Source organism: Eriocheir sinensis, chromosome 35 (genome assembly GCF_024679095.1).
Source record: "Eriocheir sinensis breed Jianghai 21 chromosome 35, ASM2467909v1, whole genome shotgun sequence".
Classification (NCBI taxonomy): Eukaryota; Metazoa; Arthropoda; class Malacostraca; order Decapoda; family Varunidae; genus Eriocheir; species Eriocheir sinensis.
In genome coordinates, this window is record NC_066543.1 from 4,661,101 (window position 1) to 4,684,970 (window position 23,870).

The window sequence follows — 23,870 nt, forward strand, 5'->3', positions numbered from 1 at the left end:
AAAGTATGAAAAGAGCAATGAATTAACTATAATGGCATATTTATACCACAAACATTGGTTTTATACTTCAGTACAACAATTTTGGCTTAGATTGTACGATATTACAGTCACTGGAACACCGATTTTTTGGGGAATGTGCAGAATAAAGTTACTAGATCCTTAATTGTTTGTTATTTCTTCTTTTTCTTTTCCTGTAAGAGGCGCAGGAGCAGAGGAAGTGTGATAATGACAGGTGAAGGACCCGATACAGAAGCCACGCCCAAGACCAAGTCCAAACGAGTTCAAGCTTTCCTTTATTTTTCAATGAAGGAGTTGATTATATTCTCTTACACATCCATATCATACTTTAAAGGCTTAATTACTTTATCTTTTTATCAATCATCTCAATCCTGCGCCTTAGATTCAATAATAACGTACTGCTGCGAGTGAAATGTTTGGCTTATTCAGAGATATTCCTTGTACCTATAAGTTCCCTTCCAGCATCCAAAGTACCAATAGAAATGCCCGAAACTCTTAAGAAAACCTTGTTGAATGTGCCTAAGGCCTTCACCTCTACCATTATCTATCTCTAAACCTGAAAAATAGATTAATGGAGCTCTCATAACTGTTTACCGTTGATGAGGTCTCTTTAACTGTCTATTTAAGGTTCATAAATCGCTAGTTTACTTATAGAATTCCTTAAAAAGAGATATATAGTCCGTTGTAACAAGAGCCGAGTGGCGGTCTTGCAAACGTTACCACACTTTGAATTACCGTTTTCTGTTTTGGTAATAATGGCGGCTTGCTGAGGGCGACCCGCAAACTGTTCGAATTTGTACTTGTTGGGCCTGCAGCACGGGCCCTCTGAGGCGACGGGGCGGCCCTGGACCATGAGCTAGAGCATCGCAGAGGCCCCGAGGCGCGCCAGGCAGCGTGAACACCGGGCAGCAGCGGCGGGAGGGGCAGCAGAAGGGCAGCCACTTCGGTTTGGCGGGTAAAACAACTCTTTGGTGTGTGTGTGCCGCGGGTGGGCGTGCCGTGGGCGGGGGCTGGCCAGGGCGGGGCGGGGAGTGCTGGCCACGTATTGGGCAGGCCAGGCAACGCAGGGGTGAGGCTGGGCATCTTTGATGTGGGGGCACTTGTCATAGCGAAGTGGGGTCACTTGTCCTAGCGGTGTGGGGGCACTTGTAATAGCGTGGGGTCATTTGCCATAGCGGAGTGGGCGTGGGGTTAGTCTGTAGTGTGGGGTCAGTCTGTAGTGTGGGGTTATTCTGTGGTGTGGGGGCACTTGTCATAGCGGAGTGGGTCAGTCTGTGGTCGTGGCTCTGTGAGGTCAGGTCATCATTGGAATGTCAGGTCAGGGCAAAAAATTATTTTGACCAGATTAGGTGCAGTTGATATATTGTTGATGGTCACATTTTTCCTGGGCAGTGCCAGCAGACTTGCGGGGAATATTTACAAAACCCTAGCCGCCTCTGGCAAAGTAAATACTTACATCATGGATTTCTTATTGGTCCCTGATTGCAGTGCAGTCACTAGTGACTCCTGGAAAGGAGAAAGAATCCAATTCAGGAACCATTTATTGTTGAAAATAGGGGATAATAATTCACGAAAGCGTCGCCTCCTCTGGCAGCGGCCGCAGCGAGAGTACCGCCAACGCAGCCGCAAAATAGCCCGCAGAGGCTTGAGGGTGGGGGACCATATTTAAATTATCCCAACCGAACTTTATGACCTAGTAGCTAATGGAGGAGGCTTTGCCCTGCTCGACCCCCCTTCTAACCAGGGGGGGGCTCTGCCCCCCTGGACCCCCCCTCATGTATATGTGACTTAGTTCTACGAGAAGGTATTTCTCGCAGCACAGCGCCATGGCCGCCGCCAGAGGATGTGACGCTTTCATGAATTATTATCCCCTATTTTCAACAATAAATAGTCCCTGAATTGGATTCTTACTCCTTTCCGGAAGTCACTTGTTACTGCCTGCATTCAGGGACTAAAAAGAAATCCATGATTTAAGTATTAACTTTGCTAGAAGTGGCTAGGGTTTTGTAAATATTATCCAGACTTGCTCAAAGCAGCCATAAAATGCAGCTTATGACCGCTAAGCTAGGCTAATCCATAGCATTTTGATTGTAAGTGTTTATCAAAATTGATTATGCCCAGCTCTTGTAGTCTAACCTCCTGGAGGGGGGCTTCACCCCTCCCTGACTCCCCACTTTAGTCATACCAAACAAAACCTTAAAACGGGGGGGAAGATGACTCCTGTTATTTAAACTAACAAAATTAAATCTAATTTTCTGGACATGAGTTGATTTAAATGAAAACTATTGGTAATAAATGTGTGGTGGCATGCCCAAATTTAATATTCACATTTTTTTACTTTTAATTGATTACAGTTTATGTAGGAAATTATTTTTTCCTCCTCCATCCTGGTACTACAAGAACTAGCAGCATACATGAGAACTGAAAAGTATATACCGTACAATGTTTTATTTTTATTTTTTATTATTATTATTTTTTTTTTTTTTTTTTTTTATTTATTTATTTATTTTTTTTTTTTTTGAATTAGCAGTTTTATTCATATGCACAGATGTGGGTGATAGAAACCCTTCACATATTAGGATTCATTTAAAAATATTCTCCCAGCTCCCAACATACTCATGGGTGCCCCCCCCCACCCCACCCCACCCTCTTCTCCCCCCCTCCTCCCCTCTCACTCATCCACTCCCCACTATCACTCCCACTCCCACAAGATCCCCCCTGCCCCCCCAGCTCTGATGATAAACAGCTGCAACAATCTCATGTGCAAGGACATCATTTCACTCAAATTTCAGCCTTGCTAGGCACATATTAGAGGTATTAAAACTGAAATTTGAGATTGCTTTAATCCCTCTGCTACACATCCAACACCACTGAAATCAAAATGAGGTGATGCTTTTTGTACACAAGGCTGTCACACCTGTTTATCATCAGTGCTGAAGTTCCCCACTGTGAGAGTGAGCGCAAGAGTATATGTGTGAGGGAGATCCCTAGATAAGTGTTCATATTGAATTGTCTTTCATTCTCCTGCCCAGTCTTTAAAATATGTAGAGATTACTTAATGTCCCCCCCCCCACACCCCCAATGCATGGTTGTGGAAATTAAGTAGTTTGGTTAAAATAATCCCATTGCAGGAGCATCTTCGACAGTATTTAATTCATGTCTTTACTTTATCAACATGTCACTTCCTTTTTAACAGCAATTCTTTCCAATGTTTTCTTTATACAATAATTTTTTATGTTTAACATCCCAGTTTTGGGCACCTCTTCTCTTTTTCAATTTATATTTTTGTATTACCATTCCAGCTTTGACATGCTTTCTTTGCAGTAGTCACACACATTCCCAAAACGTGGTCGCCACACCTGCCAGGATGTCCCAGAGCCAGCCACCACTCTCCCAGGAGCTGGATGCTCGCTTCTCAGTCTTCCTCAACCCCATCAGGGACCTCACCAAGAACTGGGAGGTTGATATTGCTAAGGTGAGACCCTGTGTTCAGAGGCACCTTCAATGTGTATTATAGGCCCAAAAAGAGCACGATGCCTTCATATTTAAGAGTGAGAATATTTTGACTGAATAGCACAAGTAGGAGTCATTTGGTCCCTGGCTGAATGCTACTTAGTGGGAGAAGCAGCACCCTTTAAGCTGGGAGTATGTAAGGAGTTCCCTATTTTAACCCTTTCAATACGATGACGCCTACGTAGGTGTCATGAAGCCCCAGTAGCATATACGATGACGCCTACGTAGGCGTCATGAAGCCCCAGTAGCATATACGATGACGCCTACGTAGGCGTCATATTTCTATTCTGTTTCTTCTTCTATTGAGTTGTCCCGTACTTTGTGTTGGTTACTAAGTAAAGACGCCGTATGCTGTCCTTGAAATCCTATTTCTCCTCCCACCATCCTTGTTCCCACCAATCACAAAAAATGAGCTACAGTATGCACCGCCTTCTTCCCACCTTGTGTCTAAAATTAGGAAGTCTCATTGGCTCTCTCTCTCTCTCTCTCTCTCTCTCAGACACCGAGGCGCCGACACCATCACGTCTCACCAACGTTGCCAGATTGCTGTATTCAGCCTCCTATTTTTGCCGATTTCCGACCCAAAAACTGCCTCCTCGACCCCAATAACTGCCTATATAAATAGATATCGGTAAAATAATTAATTATTGGTGTCTTTTGGCAATTGCTATGGCTCAGAAATAGGTAAATACGAGGCTCTGAGTACGATAATCTGGCAAAGGTGCGTCTCGCCCACCTCTCTCTCTCTCTCTCTCCCAGACACCAAGGTGCCAACACCACCACTCCTTGCCTATCTCTCACACACACACACACACATACACACACACATTGTCTGTGATGACAAAGGAGTATCTGGCAGCTCTCTGACTGATGATAACAGAGTTGTATTTGCTGATAATTTCTCAACATTCTTCCTCCTCTACACAATCATCTGCTTTCTCTATTTCTTTCCCCCTTGCCCCTTTCTCCCCTTTCTTTATTTATTTATTTATTTATTTATTTTTTTTTTTTCCGCGTTGACGCAATTTATATTATGCATAGCAGGTATATGTTGACTCGTCGTGTATGCTGCTTTGCAAATACGGGATACATGTAATGAGGGCTTTCAGCAGCATAATATACGGAGGCGACAAGCAGATACATGCCGGCTCAGGTTTCCCGCACGCGGCCGTGCACGCCGTATATCAGCCAGGTGGGCTTTTTGAACATCCGGCGCGAAGGGGTTAATAGCAAGTCATTCAGCATTGTTTGATTTTTATGAGGTAATATTGAGATAGGTTTTGTTCCTCTCCTCCCCAGTATCTGGAGGAGTACCTGGAGGAGTTGGCCGGGGTCACAATCAGCCTGGATGGGGGGGTGACACCCATGAACTTTGCTGAGGCTGCCATGCTGATCCAGGGCTCCGTCACTGTCTACAGCAAGAAGGTCTGTCCATCTACCCCTCTATCAGATGCCGAATAATGCTTCCATCATACCAAGCTTTCAGCATGTGTTATTATACGTATTAACTTTACTAATGCTGCTATCAGTTGCATGTATCTATTTGATACAGTTTTATAATTTTGAGGCAACATCCTCAGACACTTTCTCATATTGTATGCATTATGTATACTACATTTTGAATGGATCCCATCTTTTCAGGTGGATTTCTTGTGGCAAATGGTGCTGAAGACCTTAGACCTGTTGTCCAGTCGTCGTGCTCTAGAGGACAATGAAATGGAGGCTGGTGCAGGCATGGGTGGTGGAGGACGCAGAAGCCGAATGGAGGTAGTCCATTCCTTCTCATGCATTGACAGCATCAAGGAGTCCCACAACATTGAGCTACGTGAAGACGATGATGATAATGACTCACGGCGGAAAAGTGTCAAGTATGTTGAGTATGAATACCTTTCACAATCACATAAAAACAATAAAGATGCTGATGTGCTGGAGTTGTCCTCTTTGCTTCTTCATGAACATTTTGCCGTCATTACCCCATTTCATGTATGCATGCAGGGTGAGGGTCAATTATATTTAAGTAAATAGGAGTTGATTTGGGAGGAGTTAGTTGGTGATGAAAGGAAAGTCTCAGGACACGTCCCCTTTGCTCTTCCCCAGGTTTCTTCCCTCCACACCACTCAATTTAATAGAAAAGGAAGTAGAAAAGTCTCAGAATCGCATCTCTCTGCGGATGAGGACCAACGAGCTGCTGGGCGCCAAGGATGATTTCAGGATCACCCGCTCCTACCTCACACCCCAAGGGGTGCTTCACCTTGAAGTTCCAAGTGAGATGCTTGATGGGAGAGCCAATGCCACCGCTACTACCTCCACCTCCACCCTGTTGCCAAGTCAACGGGTATGTGTGCACCACTATGCTGCAGATTTTCTTGTAGTTTTTACGTTAAAAATTATTATATGTGTCAGTAATTTCTCTCTCTCTCTCTCTCTCTCTCTCTCTCTCTCTCTCTCTCCCCCCCACCCACCCACCCATAAGATTCTATTTTTGGAACACTATTTTTTTTGTGCCAGACTGAACATCATTGCAAAAATTGTCATCTGTACTAAACTTGATAATTTGGTATTCTCTGACCAAGGGAAGCAGACTTCTGGAAGGTTGTCTGTGTCCATCTTTTGTTCATGGAAAATTTGGTGTTTATAAATCTTAACTATGAAACTCAAGCAGGTGTTGAATGGGTAAACTTGTGCAATACAAATTTGAGTGTTGGAAATATGAGTTCATTTGTTTGCAGACTGAGGCAGCAAGTGTTGCCACAGACATTCCTGAAATGGAGATCAGAGCAGAGTCGGATCAAGGTATGCATTTGTCCCTAAGAGATGAAGATCAAGTATACACATTGCATTCCACTTTGCCATAAAACGAGAGTGATAAATGTTGTTTCCATGATATATGATTTTAGTCTTTGAATTTAGGATTTGTAGAGGTACAATGGGAAGGGCAGCCTTCAGCCCTCCAGTATAGCTGAAGACTTACAGACAAATGTACTTATAAAAATTGTCATGCAATATGGTCCTAAAAATTTTGTTGATTAACGGGGTTCTCTCATCCCATTTTATTAGTCAAAATATGCTCTTTCAAGCTAGAGTAAATGTGTTGCTGCAGAACATTTAAGTATCAGAGGTGGCAGAGCAGTCACGAATTTGTGTGAATGAGGAAGTGTTGCAGGCTTGACAAGGGCTGCCTATGCTAGGTTCCATTTCAAATTCCTTTTTGTGTGCCAATATTAATGTACTGCTGCATAGGATAAAGAGGATCCTCATCAGTTGTTCATCATTTGTCAGGTGGTCCTTTACCCCCAAACAGATGAACCTCCACCCTTGGAGGATGACTGCATGCCACCAGAAGATGACCCCCTACCCCCAGAAGAGGATCCTCCACCCCCTGCAGAGGACCCCCCTCCCCTAGCAGAGGACCCCCCTCCCCTAGCAGAGGACCCTCCACCCCCATCTGAGGACCCTCCACCACCAGCAACCCCTATAGAGGACCCTGACCTGAATCATCACAACAACAACAACAATGAAATGGCCATTGAGTTTCCCAAGCAAAGGTAAGAATCTTTATATGGTAGCTCTGTTTATGTTTAGGGGTTTAGAGCAGCAGTTGTTACGGAGCGCGATTACGGGGTATTTTTTCGACGAATATACTTAAAATCGGACGAGTACATGTTTTTAGCTCATCCTGCCTGGGAAAGCCTAAATTGCCAGGTGGTGAACTTTGTTTTCGTAAAATTTAAACCCCTCCTCCCTGGAGGCCACTTTTAATGCCCCGTGCTGTTGCGTCATAGCCGGACATATGCGTCAACATATGCGGTATCATTCAGTGCTTGTATATACATAAAATTTGCATTAGAATATTTTTTCTCCGTAAATTTTGTCATCCGTCATCCTCACCGCTCGGCGAGGCAAGGGAGCTCCGAGACCAAGAGGAGAGGCGGCTGCGTGCCAGTAGCAAGTGAGACAGAAGGGGAGAGTGCGTCGTATTTTTCTCTCTACTCCAGTTCCCCGAAAAACGTCCTTACAAATGATGTACGAGCACAAGGCAACCAGAAAGAGAGTCATCAACTTCAAGAGGGCTAATGGAGCGGCCAAGACTCGGAAAACAAGTAAGAGAGTAGCGTAGAAGCGAGTGGGTGTGCCGGCACTCCTGCTACACGCCCAGCTCACACTGGGCTACACAAGGGCCACCCATCTCCACATATGTTTCGCGACTCCCTACATAAACTTTGTACTTCATCACGCCTATATCCACCACCACTTGCTTCATCACCACTTACATCACCACCACCTACATCACCGCCAACTGCAGAATCAGCTACATTGCCTCGAGACATCAGTGCAGCTCCGACAACAGATTATCCACAGATTTGTGAACATTGTGCCTGAGTACAAGCAAAATTTTCATCACCGTGTTGCTTTCTCAGCTACAAACACTGTTCAAGAGACCATTGCCCAGTACGGTCATGCAGGAACACCTTGACCTCCTGACACCCTCACCTTTGATTGATTAAAACTTTTTTATATAGGGGGACCAGATGCCTTATCATTCTCCAGTAAGTCCACAAGGTATACACAGTCATATGTGAAAATTTCATGCCAATGATGCCAATCAGATAAATACAGTTGGCAAGACATGGATGAAACGGAAAAAAATCTTTAGGAACCAAAATCTCGAAAAGTAGTTTTTTACACTTCAAAAAATCGGTTAAAAGTTTGACCGACTTTTGTTAGGTATCATTTAAAACTACAACTAAAGGACAATTTTCACTATTGATAAAATATCAAAAAATGTCAAAAGAAAACGGGGCAGAATGGAGAAAATTATAAGTGACTTTTTTTTTTTTTTTTTTTTTTTTTAAGACCAAAAAAAAATCCTAAATTTTATCAATGCCGAATGTAGATAGGTAAACAAAGTTTCTATGGTATTTTTTTCAAAGGGTTTAACTGAAAAATAAAGTGAAACAAAAAAAATACACTGTTTGAGTCTCCTAAACTTCACCCAAATTTAATGAAATTCACAGAGTATCATACCTTTACACCTAAAAATAACATACTAAAATTTCAAAGCATACCATATGTGCAGGAGGACCCCCGTAGTCGCGCTCCTTAAACTTTTTTCTACCACACCCCCTGGGAATGGGTCCATCCCTCCACACCCCCTTTTCACATATAGATGAAATTCCCTTCCAGATTTATCAAGCAAAGGTAAGTCTTAAGTAGTCTATGGAAAAGTAAATTTAGTAAAGGCACTAACTTTTCATTTTTTCATAAACTTATCAATATTACCCCACTGTCTTGTGATAATAAATATTCCAACAGAAATTCTAACTCTCCTCCAGGTCCCCAGTGTTCCCTCGACCTATTTGGGAAAAGTCTCGGACTGTAACAAATACTTTAGATGTTATATCACAGATATGCATCATTATACTGACACAGTAATATTGATATTGTTCTTTGTTTAGCCTTGTTTGTGGAGTGGTCTCTTGACCTCCACAATGGGTAACACATGCTGTTCCACTTTTACATGTGGTTGACTGAATGTATAAAGGACAACATTTTTCTATATTTCGTGGTTACGTCCCACAGGTATGGCCTCAGGAAGCGCAAGGATGAGGCGGAGGTGGTGGCAACGCTGAAGATGACAGACAAACTGAAGCCATTTGACCCCAATGCTGATTGTCCCCCGAAGAGACCACCCAGGGCAGGGCGGCTGCGTGTGCCCACCCCATGCCCCTGCCACCGTCCATCTGAGGTGACATGCATGAAAATTATCCCTAGTGTATTTGATCAAAAGCTGTTGTGTGCAAGGGAAACCTTGGGAAGGTAAACTGTGGTCTGGATGTCAGACTTGCCGTGCATCTTGGAGTAATGGGTTCTTACTTATCACAAGCTCAAGAGTCAATGAAATGCAATGCAGCACCAACACAATGCGTAACTTTAGCACATATAGGCCTCCCATTCTACCTTACACCTTTTCTGTTTACTTGGCATATACTCCCCTAACCTCATCTGCTTCATACAAAGTTATTACCAACAGATTTACCAGCCTCAGTAGTTTTTAGTGTTGTGACCCTTTGCTTAGCACATACTTTTAATATTTCATTAGCATAACTAGTAACAGCCTTGTCTTTTCCATTATTCTTCAGAGCAAGAGGCAGAAGAATAAGAAGAACAAGAATCTGGCATCCAAGTCATACCTTCCCTTGGAGGAATTCATCACTAGTGAGCTGAAGGACATAATCAGCAAAAAGAACAAGAAGGAGAGGACCAAAAAGGTGAGAAGGGAATGGAATGTTGTAAGAATTGGTTGTGGAATGGTGCCATTAAATTTAGTGAAAGGAAGGGTGGTATTTGGAAAAGTTGCTGAACCCTTACATGGCAGGCAGCTTTTCCTCTTGCCGTGCACATCAGCCAGAGTGGTTGACTCAAAATTATCCATTTTATCCTAGGGTAGGACTGCAGTTAAACACAAAATAGATGCCAAAGAAAGAAACTTGAACTAAATCAAAGTGTTATTTCAGTGGATTTTATTAGTTTTGTATGAGAGAGAAAAACATAATAGTAAATACAGTCATCCCCCAACACTCACAGCCTCACTCCTTCCAGGAGAATTCCATGAGTATTGTTAGCGTAGTGTTGTGTTATAACGGGATGATAGGATATATTTGGCAGTCAAATGTTTCTGAATGATCTGTATTTGTTGTCACCACACTTGTAAGCACTGTATCAGCCTTTTGATGCATGAAGGATCCATCTACATCTCATTTCACTTGTAGCAACAAGATACTTAATATGTACCAACACTGTTTTAAATTTGATCATGTATTTGACTATCACAGTAATCATTCCCTCTCTTTTTATTATTATTATATCTACATAGGGTAGACTCAAATCTAATTGAGAGCATCTCTTCCATGTTCATTAAGTTTCAGGTTTCATTTAATCGTGAAAATCATGTACAACATGTACATGGTGTACGTTTATGGTTTCTTGTTGGCTCATGGAATCTTGTTTATGCAATCAGATACCACCTGAGATCCTGGAGAAGGCAGCTGAGGAGGAAGCAAACCGCATCAACATAGCTAAAGAGAAGGTGGTGCAACGGCTGGGTGAAGAAGGTGTGTCTAGGGAGGAAGCACTGCAGGTTGCTGAAGAGGCCACCCAGGAGGATCGTGTCAGCCCAAATATTGAGGACGAAGATGACCCACTCATGAGTGATGCACCTGTAGACTTAGGTAAGTGGTGAAAGGGTGCAATGCTTCTCACATCTCTTAGAATTGATTGAGACTGTGATTAGCCTTTAATACATGGCATATGTACTGTTTTTATCAGTATTTACTTACATGATTAGTTAGGATCTACAATTTTTTTAGTTGTGTCTTATCTATTTATATAATTTAAGATAGATTTGTAGATGCCTTGTTGTATCGAAGAACTACCCCAGTAGGGCTACAGTAGAAGTCTTCAGATCCCCCTGTCTAATCACTACATTTTTGTAACATTGGAACTCGCCCTCCTGCCTTATGTATTCCCCAATCATATCTATACTGATTATACATAACCATTTGGTATTACAGCGACACCAACCTCTCAGTTTGATTATTGTACACCCCCTAACCCTCTACACAAACTCACCATTCTGCTGTTACCTCTCTTCTTGTAAGGAGACCCCACACATGAAATAGATCTTTATAGCAGCCCATAAAGCTCCTTTGCTCACTTTATCATCCATGATTACAACAAAGTTTTAGGACTTCCCATACATGCTTGTCTTCTGTCATTTTCATGGCAAATCTCTGAACTACACATGCTGTACACTGTAAATTCTCCCTACTTAACTATTCCTTCAATCACTCCAATCACACAGGTCTTCCTTGACACACTCAGAAGCTAAGGTTATCCCTTTTATAACTGCTGAATTCTTTTTTGCATCCTCCTTTGGTTTAGGGAGACATTTATGGGTTTAGTTAAATCCTGTAGCCTTTTTAAGACTTGGAAGAGAATATTAGCAGAATGTAGGTGAAATTTGGAGGGAGAAGCTGGAGGAAGGTGAGGACTGAAGCATTCAGACACCATGGAAATTAGTATATTGATGTAGAGTTTTTTAAGCTTCGTTGTCATGGTTCTGTGATTGACCCAAGTGTGTATAAATGTTGCTCATAGTTCTCACTGCCTTATTATTTGATGTTTCTTGTTTATTTACTCTAGACCTTATTTATTTTAGTTGTGTATTTTACTTAATTCCCTGTACTCTGAATTCTCTGTCTTAGGTATGTCAGAGTCACAGACTGTAATGCAGTAGATATTTCTACTCTTGTGGCTCAACCTATAGGAGTGTGTTTAAAATTAGTGATAATAATAATAATAATGTGAGTGATGGATCTAGTCATTTTGTCAGAGCATGTCATAATCATGGTGCACTGGAAAAGTGGTGTGTTTCCCAGTTAGATGCTGCACTCTTCATTGGATTGTTTTCCCTGGCATAGTAGTAATATGTGTAAACATAAAAACAGATTGTTGCAAGTTCAGTGCAGTAATTTTATAATGTATTCAGAAACAAAGAAAAATTTTAACACTTGCAGAATTTTTGTTTGAAGCAGTTATAGTTTCTAACATGTTTGGGAAAAGACAAGCTACTCTTAAAATACCTTTCCATTATGTAATCAGATCTGGACAACACTGGGTTTGTTCTGCCTGAAGCCCACCCAGGCAGAGAGTTCCCAGAGGGTGGCACTGTTGCTGCTGCTGCACGCCTTAACGACTCCGTGGTCAGTGAAGAGCCATCATCTGAGTATGAGGCACTGGTGCTCAAGTGGGTGGCCGACTATGTCAACAGTGCACAGGTGAATTACCTTCTGTGTTTTTGCAGCTCATAAAGCTGCTCTTTGGGACTTTCCCTGCATGTATTACCATGGAGGAGTCTTCTGCTCCTATTTCACACCAAAGCATTGCATTTTTCTCCCTTGCAGTGTTCTTTCTCAAAATATTTAATATAACCTTCCCACATTCTTTGCAGTCTTCTTGAACTTACCTTACTTATACATTTTTTTATGATTTTTTATCAGTTTTAATTTGTCATCATATTCCACTACCAGCTTCACTACACGCTTGTCTAGTCTGACCAGAATATCACAGCACATAAATTTGGGGCCCTTTACAATTTAGTGGAATTATTTCTTTAAAAAAATTCTATAATCAAGTAATAGTAATATGACATAGGCTCCAGTGATGTACACCAGTCATTGCTGTAATTCATAGGAAAGCATCAAGTCTACAGACCTTGAGAGGAGAGTTAACCAGTGGCGGAAAACTGTCGTGCCCAAGTTGCAAGCGGAGGAGAAGAGGACAGAGTTTGACATCCATCGTTATGGTTCTCAGGTAAGTTGTTCTGGATGACTAATCACACAGCAACTCCTTTATATTCACATTACATTGTTAAAAAGCAGGTGTATATTCATAACTTTAACCTTTTTTTCTATGATTTACACACTCCTCCTTGAAGGGGTAGCCACATCAGAAGTCTCCAGTTCCTGCCAGTTATATATTCCCTTCTTGCAACATCATCACCTTCTCCCTCACCTTGATATTCCCTTGCAGTGTTGCTTCCTTTCCTATCTTTTACTGCTATTTTTCATGTTAACTGCTTTTATTAACTTGCTACCTGCATGCCTTCACCACTCCCATAGGCTCATTGCAAACAACTTTCTACTCTAGCTCATCCCGAAGCTGTCCAACTCTCTCTCTCTCTCTCTCTCTCTCTCTCTCTCTCTCTCTCTCTCTCTCTCTCTCTCTCTCTCTCTCTCTCTCTCTCTCTCTCTCTCTCTTTTTTTTCTCTCTCTTTTCTCTCTCTCTCCTTAATGGGTAATGGTTTATTCCAGATTCTGAGTCAGTTCCCGAATGATGGACGCAAGCAGACCATCAGCTTCAGACAATCCATGAAAGGGCAAGACGACCCAAGGGAGGTGTCTCGCTTCTTTCTCTCCTGTCTTATGCTGGTGGGTTTGCTTTAGGCATTTAAATGTCTTTTATTTCACAAATGTGTATCTGTTTGGTCCCACTCGTGATGGTTCCAAATGGAGGCAGAAGCTGATCTGATATTTGTTAGTACAAGACTTGCATTGGCCATAAAGTGTTGGTTTTGGCATTTAACTGTAGCATAAGTTATTTTAGGCTAATTAAAAGGTCTAGACCAGGGATTCTCATACTGGGGTACAAGAATTTGGTAATATATGATGTCTCATAACACTTGCTTAATGTAGTAGTCAACTTCAAACAATGTTACTGGAAAGGATGGGGCAGGGCTAAAGTTACACTAATTGAGCTTGTTATCTGAAGTCTCTCATAGGCTATAGATAGACTTAATAAAGTTCATGTATCATTTGTTTCTATTTTACTCTTTTTATATATTTTCTGGATCAAGATTATGCAACCATCATCATAGACCTTCAAGTGGGACTCAAGCTATTAGAGTTTCAGAACCACATGTATCAGGCATGTTGTGGAAATTCATATATAATGTCAAATAAAATAATTACCATATCAATTCTTGAAGTTAATCTTATAATTCTAGAGAGACATAAGTGTATAATACTGTGTGGTCCACCATTGCAGGCAAACAGTCACAACGTTGAGTTGAGCACAAGTGACCCAGATGACTTTGCCATGGACTGTTTGGAGCTGACCCTCAAGTCTCGAGTGCGACACCATGAGGAACTGGAAGAGTACATGGCACCCTTACAGGCCAGTGCCAGGTGAGTCTGTCAACAGACACAAGATTGAGGGCAAGAGTGAGCATGAGGAGAAAGTGGCTGGTGATGAATTAACACAGGTCTGTTTCATTAGGCTAATAGTATATGACTTTCACCTTGACTTTCACCTCCAGAATTGCAGTGCCTTGCCTTATCTCTTAATCTGGTGGCTGTCTTCTTCATTCTCTTGATCAATATCCTATTTCATACACCTAAAAGTTTCCCTCTTCAGATTGAACCTTGTGATAATGTGATTATATGGGTTAAATTTTATTACTGCATTGCCACTTCATTCATCTCGTAGTTTCCAGAAATTTGGAATCAGCTGTACTTTCCAGTATATAATTGACTTCAGCTTACTATATAAGTACTGAAATTTCCCTCTCTTAAAGTATGGTGAAATTGTATCTGAGATCCTTAAGTATGCAAAATGGGTAAAGGAAACTAGTATTTGATGTTAGGTAGGCAGAGAGGGTGAAGATGACTCATTAGAAAAATTCATTTTCTTTGAGTTGTCCAGGAACAAAAAGATATCTAGGTTACCTTTGTTATAGAATGGGAAAAGATTCCTGGGGAACCTGAACTCATCATATAGCAAAACTTATAATGAGTTCAATGTAGATGCAATCCTTGACATGGTCAATCACATGTTTAAAAAAAAAATTGTAGGTGCCAGCAGTTCTGATACTTCAATCTTTCAATACTTCAATACTTTCAATCTGGACACGAATTTCAGCCCTGCAAAGGTATTAACTATGCAATAACACATGAAGTTGACCTTAAGAAGAGGCACAACATTCGACCCAACCTAAGTATATGGTAACAAGGGATATGAAAAGAAACAAGTGATCGAAGAAAATGAACAAAGGCGTAACACGTTCATTCTACCAAGGGTATGCTGTCCTACTGTTCCACACCTTACATGAATTTGGTCAGGTATTAACCCTTACGCTCCGTGATAAAAATGTAAATACTGATTCTGGATGTGTAGATAAACAGTGGAGGCAGTAACCCAGACACACACATTTTATGCTAATGTGAAAATGCACTCTTCATTAAACAAAACATAGATAATTATATACCAAATGAAAAGAAAGCATTGAATCTACTCTTTGATGACATACACAGAAATGTAAAAACTGATACTGGGGAATCAAAAAAAAATAAAAAAATAAATCACTGACTGGCCAAAAACAAAAAAGTATATCTCTTGTGTTAAACAATTCAGCATTATCATGTCTCCAATATCTATGAATAACATCCCTGAAACACTCATGTATCTGTAGAAATGTATAATTTCTACTTAATTCAACAATAAATCTCCGAAATATGATCCAATGTGAAGGATACCATGAGCACACTCACTCCCGCGGAAAATACGGCGCCCACAATGCCGTCTTTTTTGCTCACTCATAAGACATCCTGTGATTGGTTGGTTGCATCAGCTGGTAGAAGTGATGAGCCAATAGCAGGACTGGACAAAAGGACTAGGACCAAAACAAACATCAGGCTCGGTGATGACCTGGAGAATTGGATTGGGCACAATTCTGGCCTTATGGAGTCTGCCGGTTGGACCACTTTTTTTGCCTTGCAGATTATAAGGGTTAAATTATGGCTGTGATAACTTAGAAATAGTGTGATGCCTTGTACACATGCAAACTTGGAGAGTTTTGATTTGGGTGATTGCAGGTTCCCTGAGAAAATAGCTGTTTGGATGACCTATTATGACATAAAATCTGCCTTTGAGAATGACGGTAAAAGTGAGGGATTTCTCATCCTGTTCCTCCCATATCACATTCCCCATTTCTTCACCATGAGAAATTATAGGATGATGATTCCTAATGATGTTAGAAATTTTGGTGACAAGAATACAATTTTCAGGTCCTCGGAAACGGAAATGGAGTACCAAAGTCACCGAGGGCCACCAGCAGTGTGTGCTGACATAACACAGACAACTAACTTGCAAAATGAGGCAAACATCATAACCAAGAAGGGCTGTGGCAAGAAAAGAGCATTGCCCAGATAGTGAGCAGTGTACAGTAAAGTACCACAAGTTCACAAGTCAAGATGGTTATAGAGCAATTTATGTTCATACATATTTATTGGAAGTGATGATCATGGTGCTTCCATTCACAAGCTGTTGGAGAGTATCATAATGGGAAATGGTCAGAGTGCAAATGGTGATTAATCTTATTTTATTTAACACAAGCGGAGTTTTTATTATATATTTTTGCATGCATATTATCTTGTAGTTTTGTGCTTTTCTTTCCCTGGTACTTCATGATTTGTGCTTTTTGTGGTACTGTAGTTTTTCCTTAATAATGAAATGTATATTATTTTAGTTTATTGCTGAAGTAGTGGTATGGTGACTGGAACTCTTTGGAAACTGTTCCCTCTGTTTTTAAACTAAGAGTATAAGTTTCTAGTTACTTCTCAGAAGATAAAGGATCTTGGAGATTTGTGGTATTCTACTGTACACTGTTCTACCTGAGAAAATGTAGTGCCTTAATAGTAAATACTATTACTAGCTTTATCTTGTTCTACCCAGTCTAGGAAGCCATGGGTAAGTTTTCAATCACTGATAAACTAAGTACAATCCACAAGGGATGCATTCTTCACCGATTGACCTGATCCACGTGTCATTCTCAAGTAAGCTGTCATATGAGGTTGTTTATAATATTGTCATCTTAATGAATTTGCATATAAATCAAAAGTATATAATTATTTTGAGTTCACCTAATCTTTTATGCTGTTGTCATCACAATGAACTTTCATATTAATAAAAAATGTAATCACTAAACTCATTATTGTAATCACAACGAACTCACATTTGAATTAAATATTTTTCATATTGAACACCATTAAAAAAGTATTGCCAATTAAGCATACTCTGGGACCTGTCACTACAGTATACATGGTGCAGTTTCTTTCCCACAAATCTGGATTTTATCGGATTCTGACAAATGATATTTCCTATCCACTGTTTGATATATAACAAATTATCAGTGACAGATTACTGAAGTTACTCGATCTTGAGATGCATATGACATGAGTTTTATACTTAAGCCTTTTTAAGTTCAGGATGTATTGGGGTACAAAGTACTACAGAATGGATTGGTATTTATGTATAGCAAAATATTTATATTCCACATAAATTGATGAGTACAAACATTTCAGCATTTACAGAACATTCCACTGTTGTATGATACGTAAAAGTGGAAGTTGTGTAGTACATATTAACTCTCTATCTCTCTCTTTTTCTCTGTTTATATATATATATATATATATATATATATATATATATATATATATATATATATATATATATATATATATATATATATATATATATATATATAATTTTTCACCCCCAAAGAATTGTTTGGCTCCAAAATAACATGACTGCCTCAAAATGTGATGTGTTTCAATGTAGCCTTACTTACCATTAATTCTTTCCCACCCAAAGGAGTATAACTATTCATCGTCCAACAATTCTTATGTATCCACAGTTCATAAAGTGCTCTCAACACATCAAGCAACAAGACAGATTAACCCAGTGAATCCACATGGCAAACAAGAAAAAAATCAAGCAGAATGAGTCTCTCCAGCTATACTGGCCAGTTTTTATTAGAAAGTAACCAGACCACTCCTGTGTATAGCAAAAACTGTAACCGCTCATGGTTTGGGCTGGAGCAGCTCCCAAGCCCCTCGGTTACCCACTTAAAGCATTTATGGTTTGGGCCAAACCACCTCCCAAACACTTTGTGCCCTCAGGAAGCACTCATGGTCTGCCATTAAAACATAAGCAGGTTTTTCCATATGGTAGTCCTGTCATTCATTCTTAGTTTTTATCAATTTCTAAAAGTTAATCAGTTTATTTAGAGGCATTTACCAAAGAATGTTTTTGTGTGTACTTGGTGACTAGATGTCAGTCCATTTTTTAAAGATATTTTGTTAATGGATTGGCAGACAAACAGACGTCAAAAACATTTTTAGCCCTCCTTACTGTTAGCGAGCCAGATAATAATTGATAAATGCATGCTCAGGAAGCATTGTTTTCTGTATGATATTCTGATTATCAGATTTTTTCCCTTATGTTTGGAGCTGAGTGACATAACATGAGAGGTTGTGGCTCCTGATTTGATAGTTGGGTTCTTAAGTCTGCCAAGTACTGCCCACAAGAAATATTCTATAAGCATGGCAATGTTGTGTGATCTTAGCTCCCCAGAAAATGCATCATTTATATCAAATTATTCAAAAGCATTGCCTCACTCAAAGCAAGGTAAAATGCATTATTTAAGTGATTCTACTTTTAATCTTCACTTAAGTTGCCCAAATCTCCATCATTATCTATCACAAAGTTGTCCAATACTTGCATAAAATACAGCTGTGTGTCTACTAACTATTACCAAACTTGTAGCAGCTTCAACTGGACACATTAAATTTTGTAGAACAACTTATACTGTGCAGGGAAAGGTTAGGAATGAGAGCGAGAACATAAAATGACCATGCTAAGGAACATTTGGAGGGAAAATAAAGCTGACTGCAGAAGCCATGCAAAAGATAAACAGGAGTGTGGTGAGGTAGTGTAGCCATCATGAAAGAAGAAAGGAGACAACATGAAAACAATCTATGCAAAAATATCAGTGACGGCAGGTGTGGATGACTTGGAAATTATTCAGTTTAATGAAATACTGTGCAAGTATGGGATAATAATGAAGAATGTAAGAGTGTATGCAACTGACAAGTTTGTATAAAATACATTTGTAAACAAAACATATATAAAATTTTCATCCCTAATTCTACTGAGAAATTATTCACCCCAAGCTATATAGGGCTGTGGGCAAAACCTCCCTTGCTGTAGTGGCAGTGACTGTGTCAAGTTCTTACAACAGTATGCGCACTTGTGCAGTATGGTCCTTTTTTTTTAAGGCCTTTCCCTTGCTAATTTATTGGATTTACCATCTAAATGACTTCGTCTCTTTTTGGACTTTTAACTCCAATCTGTCTCGGCAAGAACTGGAGTCAATGAGGAAGAGAACAATCATTTTATCACCTCAATATAATCGTTAATAGAAACCATCCAACAAATTCTGCAGCTTTATTTGAGTTCTATTTCTAGAGACATGCAAGCACAATACACTTTTTAAACTGATATAACCATCAAAAACTTTAGACATGATAAACTGTACCTGAAAAATATTTTTCTATATATATAAAAGTTATGTAAATTGTACATGGAAGGCATTTTTGTCATTACTTACTAGGGAAATATAATCTTCAAAATACTTTCACTTAAACACATTTTCAAGGGTGTCAGAGCCCTCTAATTGCTGTCACCACTGCTATGGATGCTAAATAGTTGAATACATAAGGAACTTTTCACAAGTGACCCAGACCTGAAAACCTTAAACATGTCAACAAATCATCTATCCATTAGGAACAGCCTCAGACCTCAACATTTAAAACAAAGCAACAACCATAACTATTCATGAGACAACTTCATTAAAACTACTATGGCATTATGAATGTTTTAACTTAATTGAAAATAATAAAACTATCTAAGTGAAAAAATAGAATATCTAATATTTATACATAGCTACTGTGAGGTGCTTTAAGACAAAGATTGCTTCTGTCCATCTGCGATAAATTACTACTCATTTGGTTTATAAATTACCTAACCCATAATATCATACAGCTGTCTGTAAAGCAACCTCACAACTTAAAAATAAACAAACAAAGAGCAGTGACAGGAACAAAATTTGATACTAGTAAATCATAAAATTAAACCGGATTTCAACACAACTAATTTTATGGCAACTAAAGAAATGTGGGTTATACAAAAATTGGTGCACAGAATGCCACAGTATGAGCAACAAGGTAATGTATACGAGTACTAGAAACACATAGCTTGGGTATCACACTCGACATCTTAATTATCATTACAGTTCCGTAACATTACAAACACTTATAATATATAAAGTTCCTAAATAATATGATATGTGCAAGAATCATAATATTTTTGTCATGTCAAGAAATATATCTATGGACTGGAATAAAATATATTGCTTATGGTGTACTTATTGCACTCTCAGCACTCCAGGGTAACAAGTCATTACCTTGAATGTATGCATGGCCCCTCAGATCATCCATGTCATCAAAGATAAAAAAAAATTTCTTCTGAGAAACATGGATAACACAGCCATAACAGTTTACATCCATGGGTCTGCTTATGCTTATGCCTAAACAGAATTGTGTATCTAATTTGCCAACTTTCCTTCAGAATTTCATATGAAGTGCCCAACTTTCATGGGCTTTGGTTTCACTCCCCTAGGGCCCCCATTAGCTAAACCACTACCATACTTACACCTTTCTACACTTTGAATATTCATGTAACATGATCTAAGCTCTAAACCAAAGCACAAAAGACATCAAGAAAGCAACCTGCACCTTCACTATCCTTCAGTCTGTGTGTTCCTTCTTCTTCGTTGTGATCTTGGAGACAATAGCTGTGGCACCTGACCCAACAGTGCTGGCTGTGCCTGCCACCACTGCCCCTGCTGTACCTACCACCCCTGAGCCTACATTGTAGGTAGTGCCTGCCACCCACTTAACGCCCGATACTCCAGCTCCCACAGTGCTGGACCCTGGTTAAGATGCAATGCAAGAAAGGATTTTACTACCAAATATTTTAATACAATTTATGTTTATGCAATAGTAAACTCTTCCCTGCAACCTGCCATACACCAGACATACTACCTGGACACCACATGCATTAAAGCAGGACCATATGAGATAAAAAAAAAGTACAGGTAATTAAAATACGGTATACTACTTTAGAGCTTGAACTGAAATTGTTATATGTCCTTATAAATAAGCATGAAAATGGCAAACAAGAATAGCAAGAGAAGCAATACTGTGTGGAATTCATATTTGTTCTCTCATGACTTTATTATCAACTGTGGGATTGAGTAACAAATGGACAGCAAGTAACAAGAATAAAGGTAAAGTTAGGAGCAAACATAAACCTACAAGGAAGTATCAACTAAATGTATGGTCATGATGCCTAATAAAAGACTATGCATATATTTTTTTTATTCTGAAAGTCAATAAACTAGGTAATTAACTTTTAGTGTTCCTCACCTACAGCATAGATCCCTGAAGCAACACCTCCTACAGCCCATCCCAAGTACCCTGATTGCTGTGGCTTCTCTTCAGCCTGGCTGGCAGTGCTTGTGATGGGGCTGGCTGGCTCTGATGTTGTTGTGGCTGTTGCAGTTTCAGTTTTACTTTCCTGTTGGGGGTCATTTCATAAAAGAATAGACCAAGGAGAGATTAAAGGTACTGTCAAATTTTTTTTTTCTCAGTGTTCTAATCATATATCGTCCTCAGCCTTAACATTATACTCACTGTTATTACTATCATATTCACTGAATTTTGATGCATGATAGCAACCAAATAGATAATAATATTACTATGATGACAAGTTACACATTACTCCCACAATGAATATAATTTTCACAAAGCTCAAGTTACACTTGTAAATATGGTAACTGTTATGTATAGAATCTTTACAAGCAAAAAGTAAAAGTCTTATCATTGCTGATCAGACTGTCTGGCCCTATCTATATATATCTCTGACCTTCAACTTTCTCCACCCATCCACAATCTTCTGCAGCATCCTTTATTTTTTTTCCAACAATACTGTATCATTTAAAAAAAGACTGCTACCAAGTACTGCTCCATACCAATCACTTTAAGCCTTGCACTTACATCCTCAGATCTGGCTTTCATTCCTCTCCTATAACCATTCATGTAACAGTCATGGACTAGCCACAGAGACATGACAAACCCTATCACACACACCAGTAGTTGCTATCCCAGCCATATACCTTCAGGATGTATAACAATTTTACATGCATTTTTGTTAACAACAGTTACTTTATTTACCTAGCAATGTTGCTTGATTAATGTATTCTTTAATCCCACACAACATTTAATTCTTTCCTGGTCAGATTGTCTGCTCCTCAACAGACAACCTAATCAGGAGGACACACATTTCTCTCTCACTAGTACAACAGATTTACTGATTTATGATTTTTTTCTTAAAACTTTTCTAAGATTTTTTCCTTTTACCTTTGCACACTTTTCTTTCATTTACTGAAAAATACTTGGCAAAGGCCAGTTCTCTTTTTCTTATGAATATCCTTCCACACAGCATAATATCACTGACTGATTGAGTTTTTACCAGAAATTAGATTCACTTTTGTACATATTGATATCTTGAGACATCTAATTCTAAAATAGTACCAGGAATGCCAAGAAACACACACACACACACACACACACACACATTACCTCCCAGGGACAGAATTAAAGTGTGTCATTTTTAATCTGACTATTGGAGAGTTTAACAACATTCCAATCCAATAATGTCTCACTTTTAAAACTAAATGACCATAAGTAAAAAGAATATGGGAGTAGGCACAATAATAGTGTATTGGATGGAGTAAGGAACTTGGCATGATGTAGATACTCACTGGCCTTATGTAGCTATAGACACCCTTGATGTAGCTTGCCATTGTGTTGTAGACAGGGCGGGCGTCACCCAAGGCTGTCAATCCACTCAGCTATTAGCAAGGGATTTAGAGAACTCCTTGGTTGTTGGGCACCACACTGCTTACTTGACACACTCTTTACACTCTCCTACAATCCTTATGGAACCTAGAACATCATGACAGTAATGGAAAAGGTCACTAGTAATACGATATGCTGGTGTGAACGTGCTAATATATATTTATGATTATTTAACTATTTATATTTCTTTCAACATGGCCTAGTTTTTAGTTAAGGATTTTGCATGATTAGTTTGTGTGTATTATTCAGCTTTATTCTGTCTCAACGCGAAATTTAAATCTAATCGCGTGGCTCAGCTGTTGACAATTATGTTTTAGTAGGTGTCAATATACTCAGCAATACGCCTTCATATCCCAAACGGTCATGCCACAGCTGTTACAAACCTTAGAAACACTTTGAAATACCTTTATATGAGGGTGTCAAGGCGTGTAGTCGGTCGTCAGGCCTCGGCAAGGTGATTTGACAAGGACAGCAGCAGCACGGCCTCCACGCAGGGATCCACCTTGCTCTTGTTTACCCTGCGTGGCTACTGCAACCTCCTGGACCCTGATTGGTGGAGAGGCGCCAAGATGGACCAATCACACGCCTCGACACAACCCTCTTAGGCAGCCTTCCTTGTTTGGGAGTCACGTGGTGCCATTTTCATCCCAGGACATTCATTAATACTTACTTATCCCACTTTTCCCCCCTCCCACTATTTGCATTGAAAAATATAGAATAGTCCCCTCAGTATGTCCTCAAGTTACGGGTTATAGACTGGTATTCCTTAATGGAGAACAAATAAGCTCGTAAATTCAATACGTGGTAACTTTCTCTAGGATAGTGCCTCATTATTATTTGTCTACATATAAGTGGATCAGATGTTCTGGATGGACCTTCAACAAAAGCAGAAAGAATTGATCTTTAGTGGCATAATTATAACAGTACACCTCGATCCTTAGGTATGAAGTTCCATTTGAG

General features: G+C 39.7%; 2 protein-coding genes across 6 annotated transcripts; one reads left to right on the top strand and one right to left on the bottom strand.

Moving 5' to 3' along the window:
- Nucleotides 1–737: 737 nt before the first annotated feature.
- Nucleotides 738–19,074, top strand: LOC127007295 (condensin-2 complex subunit H2-like). 5 transcript variants are annotated; one of them, XR_007760161.1, is made up of 15 exons: nucleotides 738–973; nucleotides 3,343–3,493; nucleotides 4,831–4,956; nucleotides 5,173–5,399; nucleotides 5,629–5,866; nucleotides 6,261–6,324; nucleotides 6,833–7,076; nucleotides 9,112–9,277; nucleotides 9,672–9,800; nucleotides 10,550–10,760; nucleotides 12,193–12,368; nucleotides 12,784–12,903; nucleotides 13,404–13,520; nucleotides 14,137–14,353; nucleotides 16,155–16,303. XR_007760161.1 is itself a non-coding variant. In XM_050878076.1 (15 exons), the coding sequence occupies exons 2-15, from the start codon at nucleotides 3,386–3,388 to the stop codon at nucleotides 17,787–17,789; spliced, it is 2,073 nt and encodes a 690-aa protein (XP_050734033.1). In that variant the 5' UTR covers nucleotides 738–973; nucleotides 3,343–3,385; the 3' UTR covers nucleotides 17,790–19,074. The 5 variants fall into 5 exon arrangements, 4 of the variants coding, with proteins under 4 accessions (XP_050734033.1, XP_050734031.1, XP_050734030.1 ...); XM_050878076.1 differs by lacking the exon at nucleotides 16,155–16,303 and adding an exon at nucleotides 17,783–19,074 and having other exon boundaries at nucleotides 14,137–14,276; XM_050878074.1 differs by having other exon boundaries at nucleotides 738–989; nucleotides 14,137–14,276; nucleotides 16,155–17,558.
- A 286-nt stretch (nucleotides 19,075–19,360) lies between these two features.
- LOC127007297 (uncharacterized) lies at nucleotides 19,361–23,472 on the bottom strand. The gene is made up of 4 exons (XM_050878082.1): nucleotides 23,315–23,472; nucleotides 22,814–22,997; nucleotides 21,417–21,567; nucleotides 19,361–20,920 (listed from the first exon to the last, which is right to left on the bottom strand). Exons 2-4 carry the CDS (start codon nucleotides 22,853–22,855, stop codon nucleotides 20,736–20,738), a joined length of 378 nt encoding a protein of 125 aa, XP_050734039.1. The 5' UTR covers nucleotides 22,856–22,997; nucleotides 23,315–23,472; the 3' UTR covers nucleotides 19,361–20,735.
- Between the last annotated feature and the right edge of the window lie 398 nt (nucleotides 23,473–23,870).

Excerpts from the sequence above, each read along its gene's own strand:
- LOC127007295 (XM_050878074.1), top strand. The coding sequence starts at position 3,386 with ATGTCCCAGAGCCAGCCACCACTCTCCCAGGAGCTGGATGCTCGCTTC. Across the intron at positions 9,801-10,549 it reads AGAAGGAGAGGACCAAAAAG|ATACCACCTGAGATCCTGGA; the intron begins GTGAGAAGGGAA and ends TTATGCAATCAG. Across the intron at positions 12,904-13,403 it reads TCCATCGTTATGGTTCTCAG|ATTCTGAGTCAGTTCCCGAA; the intron begins GTAAGTTGTTCT and ends GGTTTATTCCAG.
- LOC127007297 (XM_050878082.1), bottom strand. The coding sequence starts at position 22,855 with ATGGCAAGCTACATCAAGGGTGTCTATAGCTACATAAGGCCA. Across the intron at positions 21,568-22,813 it reads TCTATAGCTACATAAGGCCA|GAAAGTAAAACTGAAACTGC; the intron begins GTGAGTATCTAC and ends GACCCCCAACAG. Across the intron at positions 20,921-21,416 it reads TTCAGGGATCTATGCTGTAG|GGTCCAGCACTGTGGGAGCT; the intron begins GTGAGGAACACT and ends CATCTTAACCAG.